At 47.3% G+C, this 22,500-nt stretch overlaps 1 protein-coding gene across 9 annotated transcripts in view; it reads left to right on the plus strand.

Annotated features, from left to right (window-relative positions):
- Positions 1-22,500, plus strand: part of htr4 (5-hydroxytryptamine receptor 4) — a 93,006-nt gene that overhangs the window by 65,360 nt on the left and 5,146 nt on the right. For 7 of the 9 annotated variants that reach the window (XM_035649722.2, XM_035649715.2, XM_035649717.2 and 4 more), the window contains 2 exons: positions 322-475; positions 2,237-2,799. In XM_035649722.2, the coding sequence (XP_035505615.2) occupies positions 322-475; positions 2,237-2,799 (717 nt within the window). Of the gene's footprint in view, positions 1-321; positions 476-2,236; positions 2,800-3,604; positions 3,663-12,569; positions 12,670-22,500 lie in introns of those variants that run through there. The other 2 variants (XM_035649720.2, XM_035649719.2) reach the window with 2 other exon arrangements.

Below are 22,500 nucleotides of genomic sequence, written 5' to 3' on the forward strand. Positions count from 1 at the left end.
CACAATTCTTAAAACGACAGAGAAGAAAAGAGTCGGAGAAAGTTCAAGAATACAAGAATATCTTTGATTAAAAGTTTCTTTTTTAAATATATATATATAAACACTGACCTTTACTCAAACGTTTTGCCTCATGTCTAACTTTCCTTTGGTTTATCAGATTTATTTCATATCATCGGTCATTTCTCTTTCCCCAGCTTCGGGTCTGTCGAGGAAGCTTCTCGCCTGTTTTTGCTTTTCTCAGTTGAATTGACCTGCGTCTTGACCCCTTCGGCCTCACGTCTCCTTGACGCGCACTCACCCGCTTTCTTTGCCGTCCGCCAGGTACTACGCCATCTGCTGCCAGCCGCTGGTCTACCGCAACAAGATGACGCCGATGCGAGTGGCTCTGATGATCGGCGGCTGCTGGGTCATTCCCACCTTCATCTCCTTCCTGCCCATCATGCAGGGCTGGAACAGCATCGGCATCGACCACCTGGTGAGCGAGTTTGTGTGTGTGTGTGTGTGTGTGTGTGTGTGTGTGTGTGTGTGTGACGAGTTTCCCGCTGAGGGAAAGCAAAGACAGAAAGAAAAATGTTGTATATAAACAATTTTAAACAATTAGTGTCCACATGCGCTGAGGAAACAATCTGTGGTCGTGAGGAGCATCGCTTACACGACACCACGGGAGGAATGCTTCATGCGTTGCCGTGGAAACAAAATCAACATGTCAGAGACGGAGAGTCGAGCTGTTTCCTCATTTCACTCCAAAAATGTAAAGTGGGTGAAACGGTGTCGGTGTCTCGGTTGTGCAAAGAGTTTGACTTAGCGAGAAAAAACAGAGGCAGTCGCCGTCGTATCGCGTCGACTGGATGGAATCGGCGGAGGCGTGTCCTGGGGGGTCGAGGGGTCAGCGGGGACGGCGGCCGCAGCACCAGATCATGTTGTGGACATGACGCTCATGATAGATTGTGTAAAGAGAGACGTCTGTCTGAAATCTCTGCAGGATCTTTATCCCCTAACTTCCAGCTTCAGCTCGGTCCGGTCAGAAGAGAGAGTTTGTTTCAAGGTTTAGAATTTGTCTCATCGTCAGCGCTGAGAAGTCCAACGGTGCTTCTGTGTCTCGACCGCCGTCGTTCATCAAACGCCGCACTTCTTTCAGGACTCGCGATGAAGAGACGGAACTTCATTCTGGACATATAGAGACAGGCGAGCAGACAGACAGGCGAGCAGACAGACAGGCGAGCAGACAGGCGAGGAGATAGACAGGCGAGCAGACAGACAGGCGAGCAGACAGGCGAGGAGACAGACAGGCGAGCAGACAGACAGGCGACACCAGAGTGTGTGAGGACAGGAGGGAGACCCCCCAGCCTCCGCCCCGTCTGCCTCCATCCGAGCGCCAGCAGAAGTTTCTCTTTCGGGGGCCGACTGTCGACAGGACGACGGAGATGCAGACTCCGTTTGCTGTTTCTTTGGCAGCGTCACGTCGTCTAACTCACACAGTTAGTTTGGTTTCTGAAGTCAGTCTCTCTCTGTGGGTCCAATCAGAGCTGTTGAATATTCAGAGCAGCCGCTCGGCTCCTGGCACCAACCAAACAGCCGGAATCCAAACTCACTCTCCGTGGGCAGAGGGCTTGTTGTTTGTCAGGGCCTCGTTCTCCACTTTGTCAAGCTCAGACACGTTTTCAGTATAACTTGATTCATGTGTTCATGGGATGAAGACGTAGAGCGTGTGGAATGAATCCATACGTCACACGAGTCTGTTTTCACTCGCTCGGGTTTCTCCTCTTTGTCCGTGGAAGGTGACCTCAAACGAAACGGGAACACTGAACCTTGTTACTCTAGAAACACGGAGTAGGACTCTGGGGTCTCAGGCGCGAGGGAGCGCCGTTGGCCCGAATCGATCCGTGTGTGTGACATTCGCGGTGTCGCCCCGACCCGTAGTTTCCCCGCAGAGATGAGACGAGAGCGGAGGAGAGGAAAACGGGCCTCGACTGTGATTAATGGCGACGTGCAGAGCCCCCCCCCCCCCCTTGGGAGCTGTGCCCGCCCTCCTCCTCTTCACTACTCTGACTCAGAGGAGGAGAGCGAGGAGATGTTAAGTGGGTTGTTGTGACGGCCGGGGGGCGTTTGAGCGGCGTAGCGAGGATGAGTGCTTTACCAGTTCAACACGTGGTAACTCGGGGGACTGAGAGCTCAATAATCCGACTGCCACCTCACGGATTCCCCCCCCCTCCCGTGTGAAATCTGTGTCTTCCAGATCGAGCAGAGGCGCCACAGCGACGGCGGCAACTCCACGTCGTGCGTCTTCATGGTCAACAAGCCGTACGCCCTCACCTGCTCCGTGGTGGCCTTCTACATCCCCCTGGTGCTCATGGTGCTGGCCTACCAGAGGATCTACATCACGGCGCGCGCGCACGCCCTGCAGATCAGCATGCTGCAGCGGGCGGGCGTGGCGGCCTCCTCGGACTCCGCCGACCACCAGCGCAACCACCGCATGCGCACGGAGACCAAGGCGGCCAAGACGCTGTGCATCATCATGGGCTGCTTCTGCCTGTGCTGGGCGCCGTTCTTCGTCACCAACGTGGTGGACCCCTTCATAGACTACACCGTGCCGGACAAGCTGTGGGCGGCGTGCCTGTGGCTGGGCTACATCAACTCCATGCTCAACCCCATCCTCTACGCCTTCCTCAACAAGTCCTTCCGCCGTGCCTTCCTCATCATCCTGTGCTGCGGGAGGAAGCGGTACCGCCGGCCGTCCATCCTGGGCCCCGGCGCCCCCTGCACCGCCACGCAGATCAACGGGTCCACGCAGGTGCTCAAGTAAGTCCGGCCTTCGGGTTCGTTCATCACGAAAACACGCGGGTGATGTCGCAGAATTCGTATACACTACAACTACAAGTACTTCCTTACAGTACTTAGGAAGATTTTGGCAGTATCCGTTTAAAGCTGAAACAAGTAAGTACTTCATACATCTTCACAGTGACCTTTTCATTTCAGTTCGTCCTCTGCACGTTGTTATAATCTCATCGCGGGAAACATTCATCCGTCGTCTCGCCTGTGTTTTTTTGGTGCAGACATTTCCCTTTAATAATGTTCACTCGGGTCAAACAGCAAGTGGCAACAGTCCATTATGATAAAGAAAAAACATGATGTGTTTCCAGGTGTGTTTGAGATTTGACTTTTATCTCGGTGCCCTTGGCTTCTCCACTCATTACTCCTTCGGCCTCTTACCGGCGATAAGAGCAGGAGCGTTTCTAACGTGCACTCCCTCCGTGGTCTGTTGCATATTTCATCTCCAAGTTTTGTTTTCTCTATTGCGTCGGAATGGGATGATTGTATATTGTTTATTATTCATATGATGCCTGTTTTTGCTGGGAGGGTTGAATGTTCACGCATTAATGTTCACCACATACAGTATGTAGGTGACATGAATGAATAATATCTATACATATATATCTATATATATATATATAAAGATAAACACAGGGTTGGTAGGTATGATAGTGACACTTCAGTAACCTACTGGGAATCTGAACAGCAGCAACGTTTACACATTTACATATGTGTGTGTGTGTGTGTGTGTGTGTGTGTGTGTGTGTGTGTGTGTGTGTACATTTATTTACAGATACACGTGTGACATGTTTGACCTCGGAGAGGAAATGGCATGATGGGTATTTTTTTCTTTACCTTTTTGTTCCCGCCTCTTCATATGAAACAGCCACATTAATAATGTTTTCTCCTGAAGGAAACGGTTTGTGGTGACGTTCTTTAACTGTCAAGTTCAGTCCCGAGCCAAAGTCGTCTCATGGCAAAGTCGTAACCATTGACAAGTTTGTGCTAATCTGGCAGAAACCACGTTTCTGGTGACGTCACCCGTTGGTTAGCGAGCTGCCTACAGTTTCACAGTTTGACCAGCGCCATGTTGATTTTTTTTTTTTAAACCGGACGTAGGATTTTGGGGGCGTGGTCTGACTGAGAGTTGTCCACTGAGAAGGTACCAGCTGTCAATCACGCTGTATCCACGCTCCGGTGCCTTAATGGTCTGTTTGACTGTGAATGGACCATAACGTACAAAAATGAACATCATGTTCATGTTATTGAAGAAGAAACTAGAGATTGAACTCTTCAGGAAAATGTTTTACTGACGTTATAAATCAAGTGAGAAGAGTCGCCATCTGCTGGTCCGTAACCAGAATGCAGGCTTCAGGACCCGGTGACGTCTGTTTTAACAGTGGGGGACCACTGTTAGATTTTAAATAGACACAATTATTGATGCATGTCGTATTATTCTATTGCAATGAAGATTACAGTTCCGTGATCCGAGTTGTTTCTGTTCGGTTCACGTTTATGACGCTCGATTTAATTCAGGGAAATATATACTTTCTTTTAATTTCTGCTCCTGATTACAGAAAACAAATCATCCGCAATACTTAAATATTATAAGGCGTGCATGAAATTCTTTACAGGGGGAGCCAGTTTCATTTCCTCCTGCACACGGACGTTGCAGATCCTCTCGAGACCTGAATCTAAACTCCAAGTCTCTTAAACTCGGCGTCCGCTCGCTGTTCTAGTCTCACAAACCGTTCTTCAGTCGGACCGGCGACGGCGTCCCGACACAGACGATCGATGAGTGTGTTTATACAGCAACACACACGGAGCCTCCCCCCGATCGATGAACGTCCCTCCCCCTCTCTCCCTCTCTCTCTCTCTCGCCCTCTGTGCAGTTCCTGGACGGCCTCCAGAGAGTTGTTGTTGAGAGCGAGTCGTGGAAGTGAGTCACACGTGCTCTCATTATTCTTGAACCCCGAGTGAGTGAAGTCAAGTGACCTCAGGGGACGAGTGTTTCAACCTTTGTTCCAAAGGAAAGATTCATAACAACACTGATAAAAAATGTGATCTCATATTCGTCCATTGCAATTTCTTTCAGTATTTGGCTGCTTTAAAAAAATATATATTTTCGAGGATTCCTCTTATTTCTCTTCCTTTACTTCTTCCTCTTTAATTCACGCTGGTTTTTCTCCCCCAGAGATGATTTGTTGTGATGAGCTCGTTCGTTGGTTCACCGCCTTCGTATCGTCAAGTCCCCTGGAAGTGTGAAGGCGGCGGACGAGCGGTTCACCGTTCGACGTCCATCGTGAAAGTGACAAACAATTTTTGCCGTGTCAGTTTCCGCGGGTGTTTTGGTGACAGAAGGTTCTCTGGGGACATTTCTTTTTTTCAAAACCCATGAAAATGAAGAATATGTCGGTTTCAAAAACAACGAATCACTTCATCTTTATAACCTCAACGTACGTTCCTCTCTTCTTTCGCTCTTCCGACACATTTACCGTCGGAGGACACGGAACCAGTCACGACGCGATCTCTTACGGCCGTAGCTCACGTAGCTCACGTAGCTCACGTAGCTCACGTAGCTCACGTAGCTCACGTAGCTCGATTCATAAGAGCCGTCAGAGGACAGAGGAACAACAACACCACGAACAACGTGGCGAGAGAGGAGTCGTAGTTCAGAACACGCATTCGCGGTCGCCGTGCCGACATCACCATGGCGACATCTGTCGCTCACTTCATGTTGAGTTTGAGACGTCAGGGCTGAGAGGAGCGAGTGGGAGACTGTTGAACTGAATCAGCTTTTCATCAGTTTAGTTAAACGATGAACATGAAAAGAATCAAAAATATCCACATACAAGGCTTTCCACTGATCATGCTAACACACACACACACGCACACACACACACACGCACACACACACGCACACACAGTTGCACATACGACTACAAAGACGAGCACAAGGACGCCGGCGCTTCACTTCCTGCCACGAAGAAAGTGATGTATCACTCGAGTCTTTCGGCCGCCGCGTGTCCGCGATGATAAAATATGTCTTTTGGGTTTCAGCAAAAATTAATTATCACCGGGAGGCTGATAGATGAGATTTCTTTTCTCTCTTTCAAATCAATATATAATACTGGTCTCATGATCAGCTGGACAGCTTCTGGTTTTGAACTCCGGCTCAGATCTCCACTGCCTGAAGTGTGAGGATAGAGGAGATATGAGTTATGTTGTTGCCCCTGTAACCATCGGTAACGGATTGATGAATGATATAGAGAACATAGAAAACGTGTGGGTTCATATCCAGTCTACTGTCGAGTCCAACTCACGCTGAGAAAACGCTGGTGCTACAAGTGCAACAGAATGAAGAAGTCATACAATAGTTTTATGAAGCAGAATGGTCCTCATCAAGCTGATAAGGGTCTAAATATGACAATGACATTTAGTAATGGTACTTGTTAAAAAAAAATAAATACATTTTAAAATACATACAAATGCTAAAAAATACAATCTCTATAATCGTGTGAGATTCGGAATGGATTCATATATTTAGGATTATTAATTATTAAATTATGTTTCTGGTGTTAACATGGTTAATTAAAAACATATTTATGTCTAAAGAATGTTGCTATTTACATATTTTTGCGTTTAAATCTTTTACATCGGCATCTTTTAAAAACAGTGATGCTGCGTTCACACGAAACGTCGCGTCACTCGCCGCGGGTTCGACCGCCGGATGATTTATATATTACAACGATCTGTTGAAGCCCCTCTCGCTTCTGATTGGTCAGTTCATATGTTCACACGTGACTCAGAACAAGGACGTGTTGTTGTGGAGACTTGGTGACTTTGGGTTCGAATGGTGATGAATGGAAAACGGTGTTACATGAATCTGAAAACAATAAAACATGATCTCAGTCTCTCAGTCAAAAAGTAAACATTTATTATTATAATATATTTTCTGCTGATGGATTGAGAACCGGTAGAAGGAGGAGGGACAGAGAGTTTCATATGAAACCGCTGATAGAATCTGCACCAGTTTGACGTCAAAGTGTTGAAGACTTATGGGGCATGTGAGATATGAGAATATTAAAGATTTCCTCCAGAGATTATAAAGAAATACTGAAGTTGTGTTACAGTACTAGTGAGAAGAAAAGAACTCCCACACGCGCGCGCGGCGATTATGTTCAGACGGACGAGAGCGATCGGGGTCGATGGAGACACGGCCCGGCTGGATGAGCGTTGATCCATCGATCCCGACACTGATGATGACTCAATTGATCCTTGTCAAGTGGCCGGCGTGCGTCCCCCCCCCCCCCCCCCCCCGGCCCCTCGCCACCGCCGCCCCGGAGGTCGTGATCAGTCTTTCAACCCGTCTGACTCCTGCAAGTGTCATTCCAGGACACAACCGCTCGTAGAGAGAGAGAGAGAGAGAGAGAGATCTGCAAACAGTTGTTCTTGTATTGGCCGTTGTCGTGGCGACGAGGTGGATGGGAGGAGCGTCCGTGAGATGACATGCAAAGTCAATGCGCAGGTGCGAGTAGACGGATATTTCCTTGTCACTTGGAACAATTTCAACTGGAGAAACATTTTATGCGACAGACAATTAGAAAGAAAAAGCCGATTGCTGTTGACGTCACCGACGACCACGTACGATGCTCTCGGGTTGCGTTTGCTACCGTTCCTCTCGCGAGTTGATATAAATGATCCGGCCGCAAAACTCACACGAGTAGCGTGGTGTGAACGGAAACATGAAAATTTGTTTGTTTTTTAAAACTCTTGACAGTTTTTGGTCCGGTTGAGTTGTTGTGATGTTTGAGTGACGTTCTCACGATCTTCACCTGGTTCGGTTGGTTAGTCTCATATGTCTTTGCATTTAAAACTGAAGGATGGTTGATTGAAAATGCCGTCATATAAATGTATTGTCTAACAATTTAAAATGATTGTTTTAACATATCTATACTTCTATAATTGACCATTACATTGTACTCACAAGTAAAGCTGCAACAGTTAATTGATCAATTGATTAGTACTCAACTTCTTAATTAATCGCCTTCCATTTTGATAATTGATTCATCGTATCAAGTAGTTTTAATGAAAAACTTAATTCTCTGATTTCAGCTTCTTCAATGTGAATATCTTCTGGTTTCTCTGCTCCTCTGTGACAGTGAACTGAAGATCTTTGGTGTGTGGACAAAACTAAACATCATCTTGAGGTTTTGGGAAACACCATCAACATTTTTCAGCATTTGATGACATTTGAGGAACCAAACAACTAAATGATTAATCTGAAAAAAATCGACAGATTAATCGATGATGAAAATAATCACTAGTTGCTGCTCTACTCACAAGGTTAATTTCTTGAATGGGACTCGTGTACATGCTGGTTGTGGATGTAAGGTGGGGGATGTGCCGTCTCCCCCCCACCGTTTGGCATTATGACCATTTATTCCTGGGAGACAACGGAGCGTATGTCAGCGTGCATTAAGTGAACGGCAAAACCAAAAACACTTTTCTTCACAGAAGAGAATCGATAGAAATCTGAAGTTGAACTTCAGGAAAACAACCTCCTGCTGCACGAAGAGCAAAACAACACAGCAGGGTTTTCAACCACTTTGTCACTGACTGCACTGTATTTGTTAAACATCCGAGAATTTATTACATTTGCTCTGCAGATTGACACATGACGGCTGCTGGTGCTGCGAACGGCTCTTCACAGTCGTGCGTCACATCCTGGTGTGTGTGTGTGTGTGTGCGCGTGCGTGTGTGTGCGCGCCACAGTTATCGACAACTGCAAATCTTTCTCATAAAGTTGCATAAAACCTGTCAAATTAAATTTGCCTTCCTCTTCATAAGGTTTAGCCGAGGAGGACTAATCCCTCATTTCTTAGCGTTAGCAGTTAGCATCCACGAGAGAACGACAGGTGTGTCAGCAGACAGTTAGCATTAGCAGTAGCAGTTAGCATCCACGAGAGGACGGCAGGTGTGTCAGCAGACAGTTAGCATTAGCATTAACAGTTAGCATCCACGAGAGGACGGCAGGTGTGTCAGCAGACAGTTAGCATTAGCATTAGCATTAACAGTTAGCATCCATGAGAGGACGGCAGGTGTGTCAGCAGACAGTTAGCATTAGCATTAGCAGTTTGTGATGTTGTCTCTAGCCATCTTGTTGATCACATTCTTCCACTGGTCCACCTAGCAGCGAGCAGCTGTGGTGGGCGGGGCCTGTGTTATTTGCATATCATGAATATTCAAGGTTTCAGAATTCCTCGATGAGGGAGAGAGAGAAAATGCTCTGGTCTCAGCTCTGGCATTGGCTTTTTTTGAAAATGCCCAGGGGGGTTCGTCGAGCTCCGCTTCTTTGACCGGATCAGTACCAGAAAACGTGTGACCCGAGGTGGGATTAATTCATGCCTGGCTCACTCGGTATGTTAAAGTCCGGTCATTATCCGAGAAAAGCGACGGCTGGATCTCTCTCGCTGCGAGGGGTCGAGGGGTCGAGGGGGTGAACCTGAAAGGGATGCGTCTGTGTGTGGGTGAAAAACTACGACTGCTCGTACGTCACTCGAACGTATAGTACCAACATACAGTACCAACATACAGTACCAAGGTCCAGTACCAACGTACAGTACCAACATACAGTACCAAGGTCCAGTACCAACGTACAGTACCAACATACAGTACCAACGTAAAGTACCAACGTACAGTACCAACGTACAGTACCAACATAAACTACCAACGTACAGTACCAACGTACAGTACCAACATAAACTACCAACGTACAGTACCAACATAAACTACCAACGTACAGTACCAACATAAACTACCAACGTACAGTACCAACATACAGTACCAACGTACAGTACCAACATACAGTACCAACGTACAGTACCAACGTACAGTACCAAGGTCCAGTACCAAGGTCCAGTTATAGTCTGCTCACGCCGCTCGCTGGGTTTTGTTACGCAGATTGGACTTTGTTCCAGTTTGACCCTCGCTGGCCTCCGTTGCCGAGTGAAGGTCCCGACTCCATTGTGTCAGAGACGCGTCGTCCCTCGGACGCTGATGAGGTCTATTGTTGTCGCTCTCTGTGCGGCGGTGAATGAGCGTGAAGGTGGAAACGAGAAGCCGGGAACGAGCCACACGTGTAGTCGAGAAATATTTAACAGCATAAGATTTTAAAAGTACATGATGATTTTTCAGTCTACAAGCGGATGAGGTGATGCAGAAGTACAGAAATAATCCACACGTGAAATAAACTGATACAAACAAAAATACATGAATATACATACAACCACAAATTGGACACTTTGACACAAACAGAAAAAAAAACAAAGATTGTGACATTTCCAGAATAAAACTACAGACACATCATCAAAACTCTGATTGACAGGTGGTTATTGATCACTGAGCATCGCAGCAGAGGAACAAAGATGGAGACGGTGAAACGGGACGGTGACGCATCGCGCTGAGTCAGAGCAGCTGTTTGGTTAATTCACTGAGTGAATGTGATGTACAACACTGTACAATATCCAACAAGGAATATTAACACACACACACACACACACACACACACACACACCGACTGTGTCTCATCGGAGTCGTAGATCTGAAACATGTCGCTGCTGCAAGAACAGACTGTATTCAAGAAGCAATTCTTCATCGGAGGAGAGGAAGAGGAAGAGGAAGAGGAGAGGAAGAGGAAGAGGAGGTGTGTGTGTGTGTGTGTGTGTGTGTGTGTGTGACAAACAGGTGAACAGGAAGCGTTGCTCTCGGGCCGCAGGGTTGAAAGCGACGCTGCTGCGACTCTTCGCTCTGCGTCCTGCAAACATTTTATTCCACATGATGATTTAGGTCAAACTCCAAAAGTCCCCAAAAATATTTGACTTGACCAAGAAAGGATGTGTCATAAATATGTTATATGTCCTTCTTGGTTTCCTGATAAGGAAAGGTGGTGGTCGTGAGGGGGCGCGGGGGGCGTGGGGGGGCATGAGGGGGCGCGGGGGGGCATGAGGGGGCGTGGGGGGCGTCCAGGGCACGGGGGGGCATGAGGGGGCGTGGGGGGCGTGGGGGGGCGCGGGGGGCGTGGGGGGCATGAGGGGGCGCGGGGGGCGTGGGGGGGCGCGGGGGGCGTGGGGGGCATGAGGGGGCGTGGGGGGGCGCGGGGGGCGTGGGGGGCGTGAGGGGGCGCGGGGGGCGTGGGGGGCATGAGGGGGGGGGCATTGGGGGCGGTGGAGTCTCCGGGCTCGTTACGTCCACATGGCCGCTCCACATCCTCGTCAACTGCAGACACATCTGGGTCGAGCTCATTAGACTAAATGTCAGATTTGTCAAAAATTCCGTGACCTATAACTGAATATTTATGATGTGGACATGATGACGTGTGTGTGTGTGTGTGTGTGTGTGTGTGTGCGTGTGTGTGTGTGTGTGTGTGTGTGTGTGTGTGTCCACGGTTTCTCTCTATGAAGGTAAATGTGTGTTTCAAAGTGGAAGCGGTTGTAGACTGGATTCGAAGAACAATAATCTGAACGTGTTTTTCACTCACAAAAAAATATTCATACTCATGTAACCTGAATTTTGAAGTCACAGAAAAAGAAAAGAAAAATTACTTCAGAGCTTGTAGGAAAAAACATTTGAACTTTTGTGTGGAAATTTTCACAATTTTCAGAGGAAAAATATTCACACGCCTTCTACAACTTGAAGTCGCAGACAAGATATTCACGGATGTGTAGATGGATATTTACACACATACAATAGCGGCTGCAAAACTTCTGCAAAACTTTCTTGCAGTGAAAGTTTTCGCAAAAACTGATTTTCACATTGTAGCGGAAATGCTCAGGACTTCCTCAAGCTCCAGACCTGGAAAAGAAAAAGAAAAGAAATGAACAGGGAGTGTGTCATTTAAATCAGTGTGTGTGTGTGTGTGTGTGTGTGTGTGTGTGTGTGTGTGTGTGTGTGTGTGTGTGTGTGACAGTTAACACAATTATACATTAGAGATGATTGCACTGTCTGCGTGTGTTCGTGTCCCACATTGTTTGATAAGCTCATGATGATGTGGAACGTTTAATCAAATTTTCATTAGTGTGGATGCTCCCTATAGTTATACTGCACACACACACACACACCCACACACACACACACACACACACACACACACACACACACACACACACCCACACACACACACACACACACACACAGTCTTGTCTTGCCTGCTGTCTGATGGTTCCTCTCGGTGTAAACTAACCTTGTTTTTCCCCTTTTTCTTCTCTCCCTCCTGATCTTCCTCTCTTCTTTCTCTCACTCTTCCATTTTTCTTTTGTCCGTTTCTTCGTCTCTTGTCCAATCAAATCACTTCTCTTTTTGTTTCTTTCCCTTTACTCTTCCATTATTCCATCCTCTCTATCCCTTGTTTCACTGTTTGATTTCTCTACTTTCCTTCCACTCTTTTTCTTCCCTCTTTTTCACTTTGCGTGTCATTTGTTTTTTGGCTCATCTCTTCTTTCTCTTTTTCCACTTTGTCTTCTCTCGTCTCTCCCGATCATTTATTCTCCCACCATCCTTTCGTCTTTCATTCCTTTCACCTCCTCTCACTGATTCATCCTCCTTACCCCTCACTATTGTTGTTTTTTCCATGTCTCCGTCCTCCTCCTCCTCCTCCTCCTCTTCCTCCTCCTCCTCCTCCTCCTCCTCCTCCTCCTCCTCTTCCTCCTCCTCTTCCTCCTCTTCCTCCTCCTCCTCCTCCTCTTCCTCCGTCTCTCCAGTGGCTGCTCCTCTGCCTCCAAGCTCCTGCTCTGGTTCTGCAACACCAGGCCAGTGCCTGTCTAGCTGCTGTATGTCTAGGGCGTCTCAAGGCTCCATCAAGTGAGTCTGCCGCCTCACACACACACACACACACACACACACACACACACACATACACACACACACACACACACACACACACACACACACACACACACACACAGTGAGGTCGAGATGTTACAGCTGTGAGCAGATGTTTACGAAACGCACATCACAATCTGAATAAATCTGAATATTTTATGTACAGATTTTTAACTTCAATGTAACAGATAAATAAATGTAAATATCATTTATTTATCATATATTTATACTTATATTTATTTTATATTGTGTGTGTTCTAATCCAGCGCTGACAAGCTCATCTGTCTATTAAGAATAAAGTCTTTCCCAATTTTCCAATTACACACGAATTCAGCGAAAGCCCCGATGTCCCACTTTTCCAGCAGGACTTAAACGCACCACACACTTGTGAATCTTTGCGTAGCGGTCTGCGGAAAAAGTGACGTTCCATACGCACGTCAAATTGACTGAAGTGTGTTTGTTCCTACAAACTGAAACACAAACACACACTGTCTCACATTGAACCCAGAGCTTTGCTCTTTTCTACACTGTGTATTGAGAGTTTTGTCCTCGGACACAGAGTGAACACATGGAAACTCCAGACGTTAGAGTTCGAACTGAACGTTCCGGTCACATGGGCGATGTATTATTCGCCATTAAAATACGAATTTGTGTTGGATTGGCTTGGGATGCGTAGAATCTCATGACAACAAGCAGACATGTTGAGAGTTGCGAATCCTTACGACTGAAATGGTTTGTTTGTCTAAAAATTTCAAAATGGGTCCATAGCCAAACTTTCAAGGTCAATTCCCCCGCCTTTAACTTTGACGTACATGAATAAAATTTGTTAGACACATGTGTCATGTCAGCACCTACGAAAAAGCCTCTGGCAGCCATGACCTCCGACCAACAGGAAGTCTGCAATTTTGAATATTTGCGTCACTTTCTTTAATAGTACAAGACATTTTTGCCAAATGAATAATTGTGGATCTGCCCCTTTTACCCGATCTGCCCCCAAAATGTCACGGGCTCTTTGTTGTCCCGCGTCACATCCTTCCAACAAGTTTCGTTGAAATCTGTTCACGTAGTTTTTGCCAACAATCAAACAAACATGCAGGGGCTAAAACCTCCTTGGGCGAAAGGTTACTACCACATGATCATTTCATCTCATTCCACAGTGCTGATATTCCCATAAATGTTCTTTAATGAATATTACATACAGTGGAGAGAACAGTAACAGCACAACGACATGGTTTTTGTTTTTTTATGACCGTGACCTTTTCCTACAGTAGCTCAAAATGAACCGACCGTGGTCGTTTGTATTCGGTTTGGAAAGCGTCGGATGAAAGATGTCGTCCGCGCACACACACACACACACACACACACACACATGCATGGATGGACGCACACATTTTGTGTTTGAGGAAGGAATGTTGGATATTTAGGCAAGTATTAGGTACTAGTAGTGTGTGTGTGTGTGTGTGTGTGTGTGTGTGCGTGTGCGTGAACCATGTTTTCACTTTAAATTTGACAAACACAGCTTTTGTTTTCCGCAGATTTTTTTTTCTTCCTGCTGACTTGCAGAACTGAATGTTTCCTAACGTTTGCAAACCTGATACTGATTTATTATCATCGATTTTTTCCGCTGCTGCGACGTTGTTTTTCTTCCCGTTCATTTTGCTCTCATGGTCTTCCTGACATGGACTCCAGACCTCGGTAGACAGAGTCTGCTCGCCGTGCGATCGGACCCAGACGTCGACGTCCTGCCTCCCCCTCGGTGTTGGTGCAGACCGCAGCGCCATTTTCAGAGCTATAAGTGTGAACGGTGTCATAGCTCTTTAAATGGTACTGCTGTACGCAGCCAGCCAACCGTCTCGTCTGTGGAGGGAAACCCCACCGAGGCTTCTGCTCATCCCGCTCGTCTCCTTCTTCCATCTGAAGATGGACGGTGACAACAACCTGCGTCAATATCTACAAGAGATGACGTCATTTAATATCTTTGTCTCCGCCGGTGTGGATGAGCAACTCATCGCTCATCACATGATGGCGCGTGTTCGTGTGGGAAAGAGAACACGCGGCTCTGGAATCCTAGAACTTTCAAAGCAGGAAGTCGCGTGCGAGTCAGGAGGCTTTCGACGGACACCAGACAGTTATTTTTTCTTCTCCCTTTTTTGTTCATGCTTTGAAAGAAAAGTGCCGAGCATGAATGTTGAATATTCAGAACGTTGTCCTCGGCGCGGGGGCCGTCGGTGACACTGACTGACAGGAAGCCGGAGTCGCTCATGATTCAGGCTCGTTATTATTCATGTCCAACGTCCAAACCGTGGATTATTAGGTCACGATAAACCACCGTTGATGGGTCCATCAACGTTACAGCTGCGGTGGCAGGAACACGCAAAACGAAGAAGTGTGTGTGTGTGTGTGTGTGTGCGTGGGCAGCGAGCGAGGCGTCTTCGTTCCGTAACCACATTAAACTGGTCAGGAAGGATTTTTTTTTTTAACTTCCTAATTGAGTTGAGTCGCTGTCAGCGCTGCCCAGATGAAAGACTAGACGCGGTAAACAACACACCATCGTTCATCTGGCTCGCATCTGCACCGACACACACACACACACACACACACACACACACACACACACACACACACACACACACACACACACACACACACACGTCCGCTACAGCTGCCACGCGTGTCCGTAACTTGGTCCGTTTGTCAAGTTAGCAGGCGTCTGTTTTCATATATACAACGACTCAATGTGCAGTTTATTGTTTTTCTGACATGGATTCACTAAAGCGTTTCTGTCGAGCTGGTCTTCGTCCACAGGCCTTTTTAAAAGTCACAGAGAATTCTCCGATCTCGTCTCAAACACACAGATTAACACATCGCAAGAAAATACTGTCACATCACACGCGACAGGACGTGACGTCACAAGCCCCGCCTCCTCCAACTCTAGGCTGTCCACGAGCTCTGTCGAACAACACGGCCGCTCGGTTGATCGAGTTTCATGAAGCGTTTATGGACACGTTGGAAAAATAATCTGTTGAATTTGGGCGTCACATCCTGTCGAGGCCGCGACGCATGACTTCTCTGTGCCGCTGACGTCGAGTTCAACTGGTTTTGGTCGTGGTCATTTGACAGTAAACGGACAGTTTGTGTGTGTGTGTGTGTACAGAAACTATTGAAATACATAAAACGTGCAAACCAAACACATGTACAGTATCTGTTAAAGTGCCGCAGGCATGGAGCAGAGGTTTGAAGGTTGGTGAAAAAAAACAACCCAATGCAAGTGGAACTGAAGCTGAATAAATATGAATATTACAGGTCTTCTCCAAAACCCCACCGCTGGAACGTTTACTGTGAAGAAAAGAGAGAAAGATCATTAAACACCCACAAACTTTGCCTGGCGTGTTTACACGACATAAAGAAATGAGCCGCATGAGGTCGCATGCAACACAAAGGTCAGAGCTAATGACGGTAAATATTATTATCAAAATACTCAAAAAGTTCTGACTTTAACGACGTTTGTGTCCAAAACACCACCACTGCTCAGCGACGTCTGCCAATAAAAATAGAAAAACGCCTTCTTATTTTCATATCGCAGCGCTGGATGCTCATTATCTTTTCCTCGTTCGTCAAACCGGTTAAAGTTTGGTTCGTCGGGTCCAATCAGATCCTGCCGCACCGACGGAAGAGAGTTTTCTTTTTCTTTTCCGTCTCTTATCTGGTGGGAGAACATTCACACTGACGCCGTCTCTCAGCTGCACGAGGCTGCGGCCGCAGCACCGCTCCGACGTCAAGGTCAAGCAGAGCCAGGAGCTGCTCGCTGCACGGTTCCTGTTCCTGTTGCTCTCACCATGGACGTGTGGTTAACAAGCAGTAGATTCTGTACTGGACTGAACTGGACTGGACTGAACTGGACTGGACTGGACTGAACTGGACTGGACTGGACTGGAATGGACTGGACTGTACTGAACTGAACTGAACTGGACTGAACTGAACTGAACTGGACTGGACTGGAATGGACTGGACTGGACTGAACTGGACTGGACTGGACTGGACTGGAATGGACTGAACTGGACTGGACTGGACTGGAATGGACTGGACTGGACTGAACTGAACTGGACTGGACTGGACTGGACTGGAATGGACTGAACTGGACTGGACTGGACTGGACTGGACTAGACTGGAATGGACTGGAATGGACTGTACTGGACTGGACTGGACTGGACTGAACTGGACTGGACTGGAATGGACTGGACTGGACTGGAATGGACTGAACTGGACTGGACTGGAATGGACTGGACTGGACTGGACTGGACTGGACTGGAATGGACTGGACTAGACTGAACTGGATTGGACTGGACTGGACTGGAATGGACTGGAATGGACTGTACTGGACTGGACTGGACTGAACTATTCTGTACTGTACTGGACTGGAATGCATCTTACACACATGTATCACACTGATTATAATAATAATAATAATAATAGTAATACATTTTATTTACTTTAATATCTCAGAGGAATCTGTTCTTTTACTGAACCGTGTGCATAGTTTCTTGTCAATTAGCGGATATTACATTTGGACTTTTACTTAAAGCAGAAATAGACAACGTTAAGGCATCTAACACTCTCACACACTCTCACACACACTCACACACTCTCACACACACAAAGTGGTGATTTCTCATTGTTCCACGGAAGCAATTAGTGGAGGAATGGTACATGTCAGTCATCCAGAAACAAACTGAGATGTACTGAGAGTCAGCGCTACAATGAGCCAATCCCTTGGCAAAACACACACACACACACACACACACACACACACACTCACACTCTTTTATCTTGCTTGAGCGGGTGCAACATGTTGCTTACTTAAAGATTCAGCTCCGTTGTTGTTGGACAACGTGCGTGCGTGCGTGCGTGCGTGTGTGTGTGTGTGTGTGTGTGTGTGTGTGTGTGTGTGTGTGTGTGTGTGTGTGTGTGTGTGTGTGTGTGTGTGTGTGTGTGTGTGTGTGTGTGTTCCCCTCATGCCTCAGTGATCGTGTCCAGGCTGAAGTCGGTTTTAATGTCCGGAGACGGACGTCTCAGCCGTCCGATCATCACCTGAGCCGCTGCAGAGAGAAGGGTACACTTGAGACGGTGCAGATCCAAAATGGAGGCCAGAGGTTGCAGTCAGATGGGGTGTTGACTGAATTTACACTTCCTTTTCGCCGCCTGCTCATCTGATGTGGTGCACTCCTACGAGAGCGGTTTGTTGCAGGAAAGGTTTCTTAGGACAGTTCGCCGTGGATGTTGATACCTGTGGGGATTCAGCTGGAATCCATCCTGAACGCGCCTCCGAGCCGCCGGCCCGTGGGAGAGGGTGTTGTAGAGTCCCAGCTGTCTGCGTATGTAACGTGGTCTCTCCTCTGGGCCAATCATCAGTCTGATGTTCCCGTTCACCAGTGAGAGGTCGGACTCCGATTAAAACTGTTTTCTCTCCCAGATACGGTTCCATCAGGAGCCGCTCGGTTCGAGGACTCAGTTTGAGCCTCGCGGCTTTAAACCTGTCATGGAGGAGGAAGGAGAAGAAAAAGATAGAATATAAGATAACAGGCTGAAACAAAGTGTCCATCCCGAAATCTTCTTCGCTTTCGTTCCGTTGCATCGCGGCGGTGAGAACCCAGCGAGGGTTCGCCCGCGGTAGGATGGACGCCCTCCCTCCCTCCCTCCCTCCTCTGTCTCTGAAACTAATCTCGAAATGACAGATGGTATCGCTGCGACAGAAAATGGGAAAATGGATATTTTCTTTTGTTGCGCAGCGAGAGAAGCTTTGCCGAGCGAGCGGCGCCGTCTAATCCAACCCGCGCCTGGCGGGGGAGCGGGCCGCCGCCGGATCTTAACGAGGCGAAGTTGATCGTCGAAGACGGGAAACAATGTTTTATTTACTGATCGGCAGCAGCAGCTGGAGTCGGGCTCAGAGGAGTCGTCCTCCGTAGCAGATTAGATTCTTCTTCTTCTTTTGAATTATGTTTAGGACACTGCGGGAATAAACTCGTCATATTCACTTTGTTGCTGAGACTTTGAAATATCTGTCCAGGGAGAGAGAGAGCTCCGAACCGGCCCCTCGAGCTGCCTCGGTCGAGAAGGAGTAGAGGGACTGAGAACATCTCCCTCCCAGCTCGCTGCGGGACAACTCCTGGGAATCCAGCAGTGAACTGACTGTCCAGTCAGAACTGATTCTCCCTGTTTACCCACTGGTGCAGTTTGAAGAAAAAACGCTCCCGTCTCAATCCCTCCGATGACACGTTCACGTTGCTCCCAACGACGCCGATCCATGCAGCCGGCATTCCACTCTCCCCGCCCTCGTCCCGGGGGTTTTCCTCGGCCTCCCCGACGCCCCTCAGAGCCGCCTCCTGGAGCCGGAGAGTAAAGGAAACTAGGCTTTAGTCCCGTGGAAAGGCCCAACTTCCTGATTCCTCCACTTGACCTTTCGTCAGCACCGTTGCTTTACAACGCAAACCCTTTTTGAAGTCGATTGTTTTTTGAACTTTTTGAACTCAAATGATGACGCCATGGTGATGAATCATCTCCTGTCTCCTTCTCCCCAACCTCCCGCGACGGAAAACCGTTCCAAGTTGTTTCTGTAATTGAGGTGATGACACTCACCTGCTGTGATTCGAGCCTCGGGAGGGTCGTGCTTACTTCAGGTTGCAACACGAAGCCTCCGTCAAGGTCAAACCAGTGCCAACGTTGAGTGTAATATATATATATACATATATATATATATATATATACACATATATATATATATATATGTATATACATATACATATATGTATATGTGTGTGTGTATATATATATATATATATATATATACACATACATATATATATATGTATATATATATATATATATGTGTGTATTTGTTATTTTCGTGAAAGTCATGCTGCTCTTGCCAAACTGCATCTTTTTCTCTTTTGGTTGCTGAGCTACAGTACGAGCGAACTTTCCCTCTGGGTTTAAACTTTGAATAATATTTGCATATAATTTCTCTTCTCCCTCTCGACACTGTGTAATCTCTTTTCTATTCATATGCGAGTGTCTTGTGTTTGTGCCAGATTCATCACCCTCCTCGCCTTCCTCCTTCCTCTCCTGACATTTCCACTCTTCCTCCTCCTCATCCTCCTCATCCCTCCATCCTCTCCTCTCATCAGCATCACGGTGGGGTCGCGTGTTTCTTATCTCTCCGACGGTCTTCTTTCACCTCGAGTGGCGTGAGGCTCAAGCGGTCCACTTGTTGTCTTGTTGTCTTGTTGTCTTGTTGTGGCTGGTGACCTGGACAGAAACAGAGCCCCTGACACAGCGGAGAGAAGAAGAAGATAAAAGATGGAGGTGAGCCTCCAGATTGTGATGATCAATTATCGTACTTGAAGCAGAGAGACTGTGAGTTGGATCATCAGAGGAAGTGGAGAGTGTGTGATTAGAGGAGGCGGCGAGAGAGAGAGGGATCTGGAGTGGTGAGAGAGGGAGAGAGAGAGAGAGAGAGAGAGAGAGGGATCTGGAGTGGTGAGAGAGGGGGAGAGAGAGAGAGAGAGAGAGAGAGGGATCTGGAGTGGTGAGAGAGGGGGAGAGAGAGAGAGAGAGAGAGAGAGAGAGAGAGGGATCTGGAGTGGTGAGAGAGGGAGAGAGAGAGAGAGAGAGAGAGAGAGAGAGAGAGAGAGAGAGGGATCTGGAGTGGTGAGAGAGGGAGAGAGAGAGAGAGAGAGAGAGAGAGAGAGAGAGAGGGATCTGGAGTGGTGAGAGAGGGAGAGAGAGAGAGAGAGAGAGAGAGAGAGAGAGAGAGGGATCTGGAGTGGTGAGAGAGAGAGAGAGAGAGAGAGAGAGAGAGAGAGAGAGAGGGATCTGGAGTGGTGAGAGAGGGAGAGAGAGAGAGAGAGAGAGAGAGAGAGAGAGAGAGAGAGAGAGAGAGAGAGAGAGAGAGAGAGAGAGAGAGAGAGGGATCTGGAGTGGTGAGAGAGGGAGAGAGAGAGAGAGAGAGAGAGAGAGAGAGAGAGAGAGAGGGATCTGGAGTGGTGAGAGAGGGAGAGAGAGAGAGAGGGATCTGGAGTGGTGAGAGAGAGAGAGAGAGAGAGAGAGAGATGCAAATGTACATCTATTTAGCAATCTACCAATCAATCAATCTATCCATCCATCCATCTACCCATCCATCCATCCATCCATCCATACATCTACCCATCATCTATCTATCTATCTTTTCATCTATCCATCCATCCATCATCCATCTATCTATTCATCTATCTATCCATTTATCCATCCATCAATCCATCATCCATCCATCTATTTATATATCTATCCATCCATATATCCATCTTTCCATCTATCCATCCATATATCCATATATCTATCCATCCATATATCCATATATCTATCCATCCATATACCCATATATCCATCCATCAATCTATTTATATATCTATCTATTAATCTATCCATCTTTCCATCTATCCATCCATCTATCCATATATCTATCCATCCATATATCCATCTATCCATCCATCCATCCCTCCACCTGGTGTAACTTCCTCTTGTCGCATCACTGTATTGTGAATTGACGTCAGTGAAGCTTTTGTCGCTGGATTAAAAACGTTACGTAATCCTCAGGTCAGTAGTTCGGTGACATCACTGATGATGAAGAGTGAAACGTTAAACGAGGTTTATTACTGTAACTCACCTGGTGATGTCATGAACTTTTACCTGGACGTTTTTCTTCAGTATCTAATCTCTGTTCAACAACATTTCTGTCACGAGACCCTGAGGACAGAGACAATCTGTCTTTCATCAGCTCTGCAGATGAAGTGAGTGACAGTTTCCTCTTCCTCCGCTCGGCTCTGGGATCATCGGAGGTCAGGGGCTCCTCGTCTCGTCCACATCACTGTTCGCCACATTGCGGCCCAGAAATATGGGGAACTGTTTAGTCTGCTTGTGATCCGGACGCCCTGCGTCTCCTCTGTCTGTCCCCCCGGCCTCGTCACAAACAAACCCCCGTCCTGTCTCCTGCTCCGCCCGTCGTCCCGTCGGCTCCGCTGTCGACAAACACGACCGCAAATAAACACGGGACGGACGCAGCCACATGTGCCGCTCTCCCAGTTATCACTCCATCCACATGTGAAAATGACACAGAGGAAGTTTTCAGAAATAGATATTTATTCAGTTAGTTTCGTACTTTTCTTCTCTCACATACATTAGAAGATATTATGGATGGTAATGAGTTCTTCTTCCGTTTGCCTTCAGGGCTGCAACTAACGATTATCTTCATCATCCATTAATCTGTCGATTATTTTCTCAATTAATCCATTAGTTGTTTGGTTCATGCCAACATCTTTTGTTTCCAGCGAAGCAGCTGCGAGGCCGCCACGGAGGGCCGAGGGGGTCGATCGTCCACAATGTGGCAGCAATTTTTTATGTTCCACTCCGACGAGACTCCGCCGCCTGTTTCCTTTTGAAAAAACCCTCTAAATGTCCGATTTCACGGCCAGTTTGGCAGCAGGAAGTGACTCTGGTCGGGGTGTTTGTGTAAACAGCTCGTAATGGTTTTGAGCCTGCGGTGAGGGTCCTGTGTTGCACACACACACACACACACACACACACACACGTACATATATACACAGATGTGTCTGCGTGTAATGTGCACCATCCTTCACTGTATGTATCCACAGACACACACACATGCGTGCAGAGACAGACGTGAATTCAGCAGTTGCATGTGCACCAGAGGCGATAACAACTCTTCTCATTTAAAGACGGTGAAGCCGAGAGACGGCCGAGTGAAAACCCGTTATCACG

This window comes from Scophthalmus maximus, chromosome 9 (genome assembly GCF_022379125.1).
Source record: "Scophthalmus maximus strain ysfricsl-2021 chromosome 9, ASM2237912v1, whole genome shotgun sequence".
In the NCBI taxonomy this organism is placed as follows: domain Eukaryota; kingdom Metazoa; phylum Chordata; class Actinopteri; order Pleuronectiformes; family Scophthalmidae; genus Scophthalmus; species Scophthalmus maximus.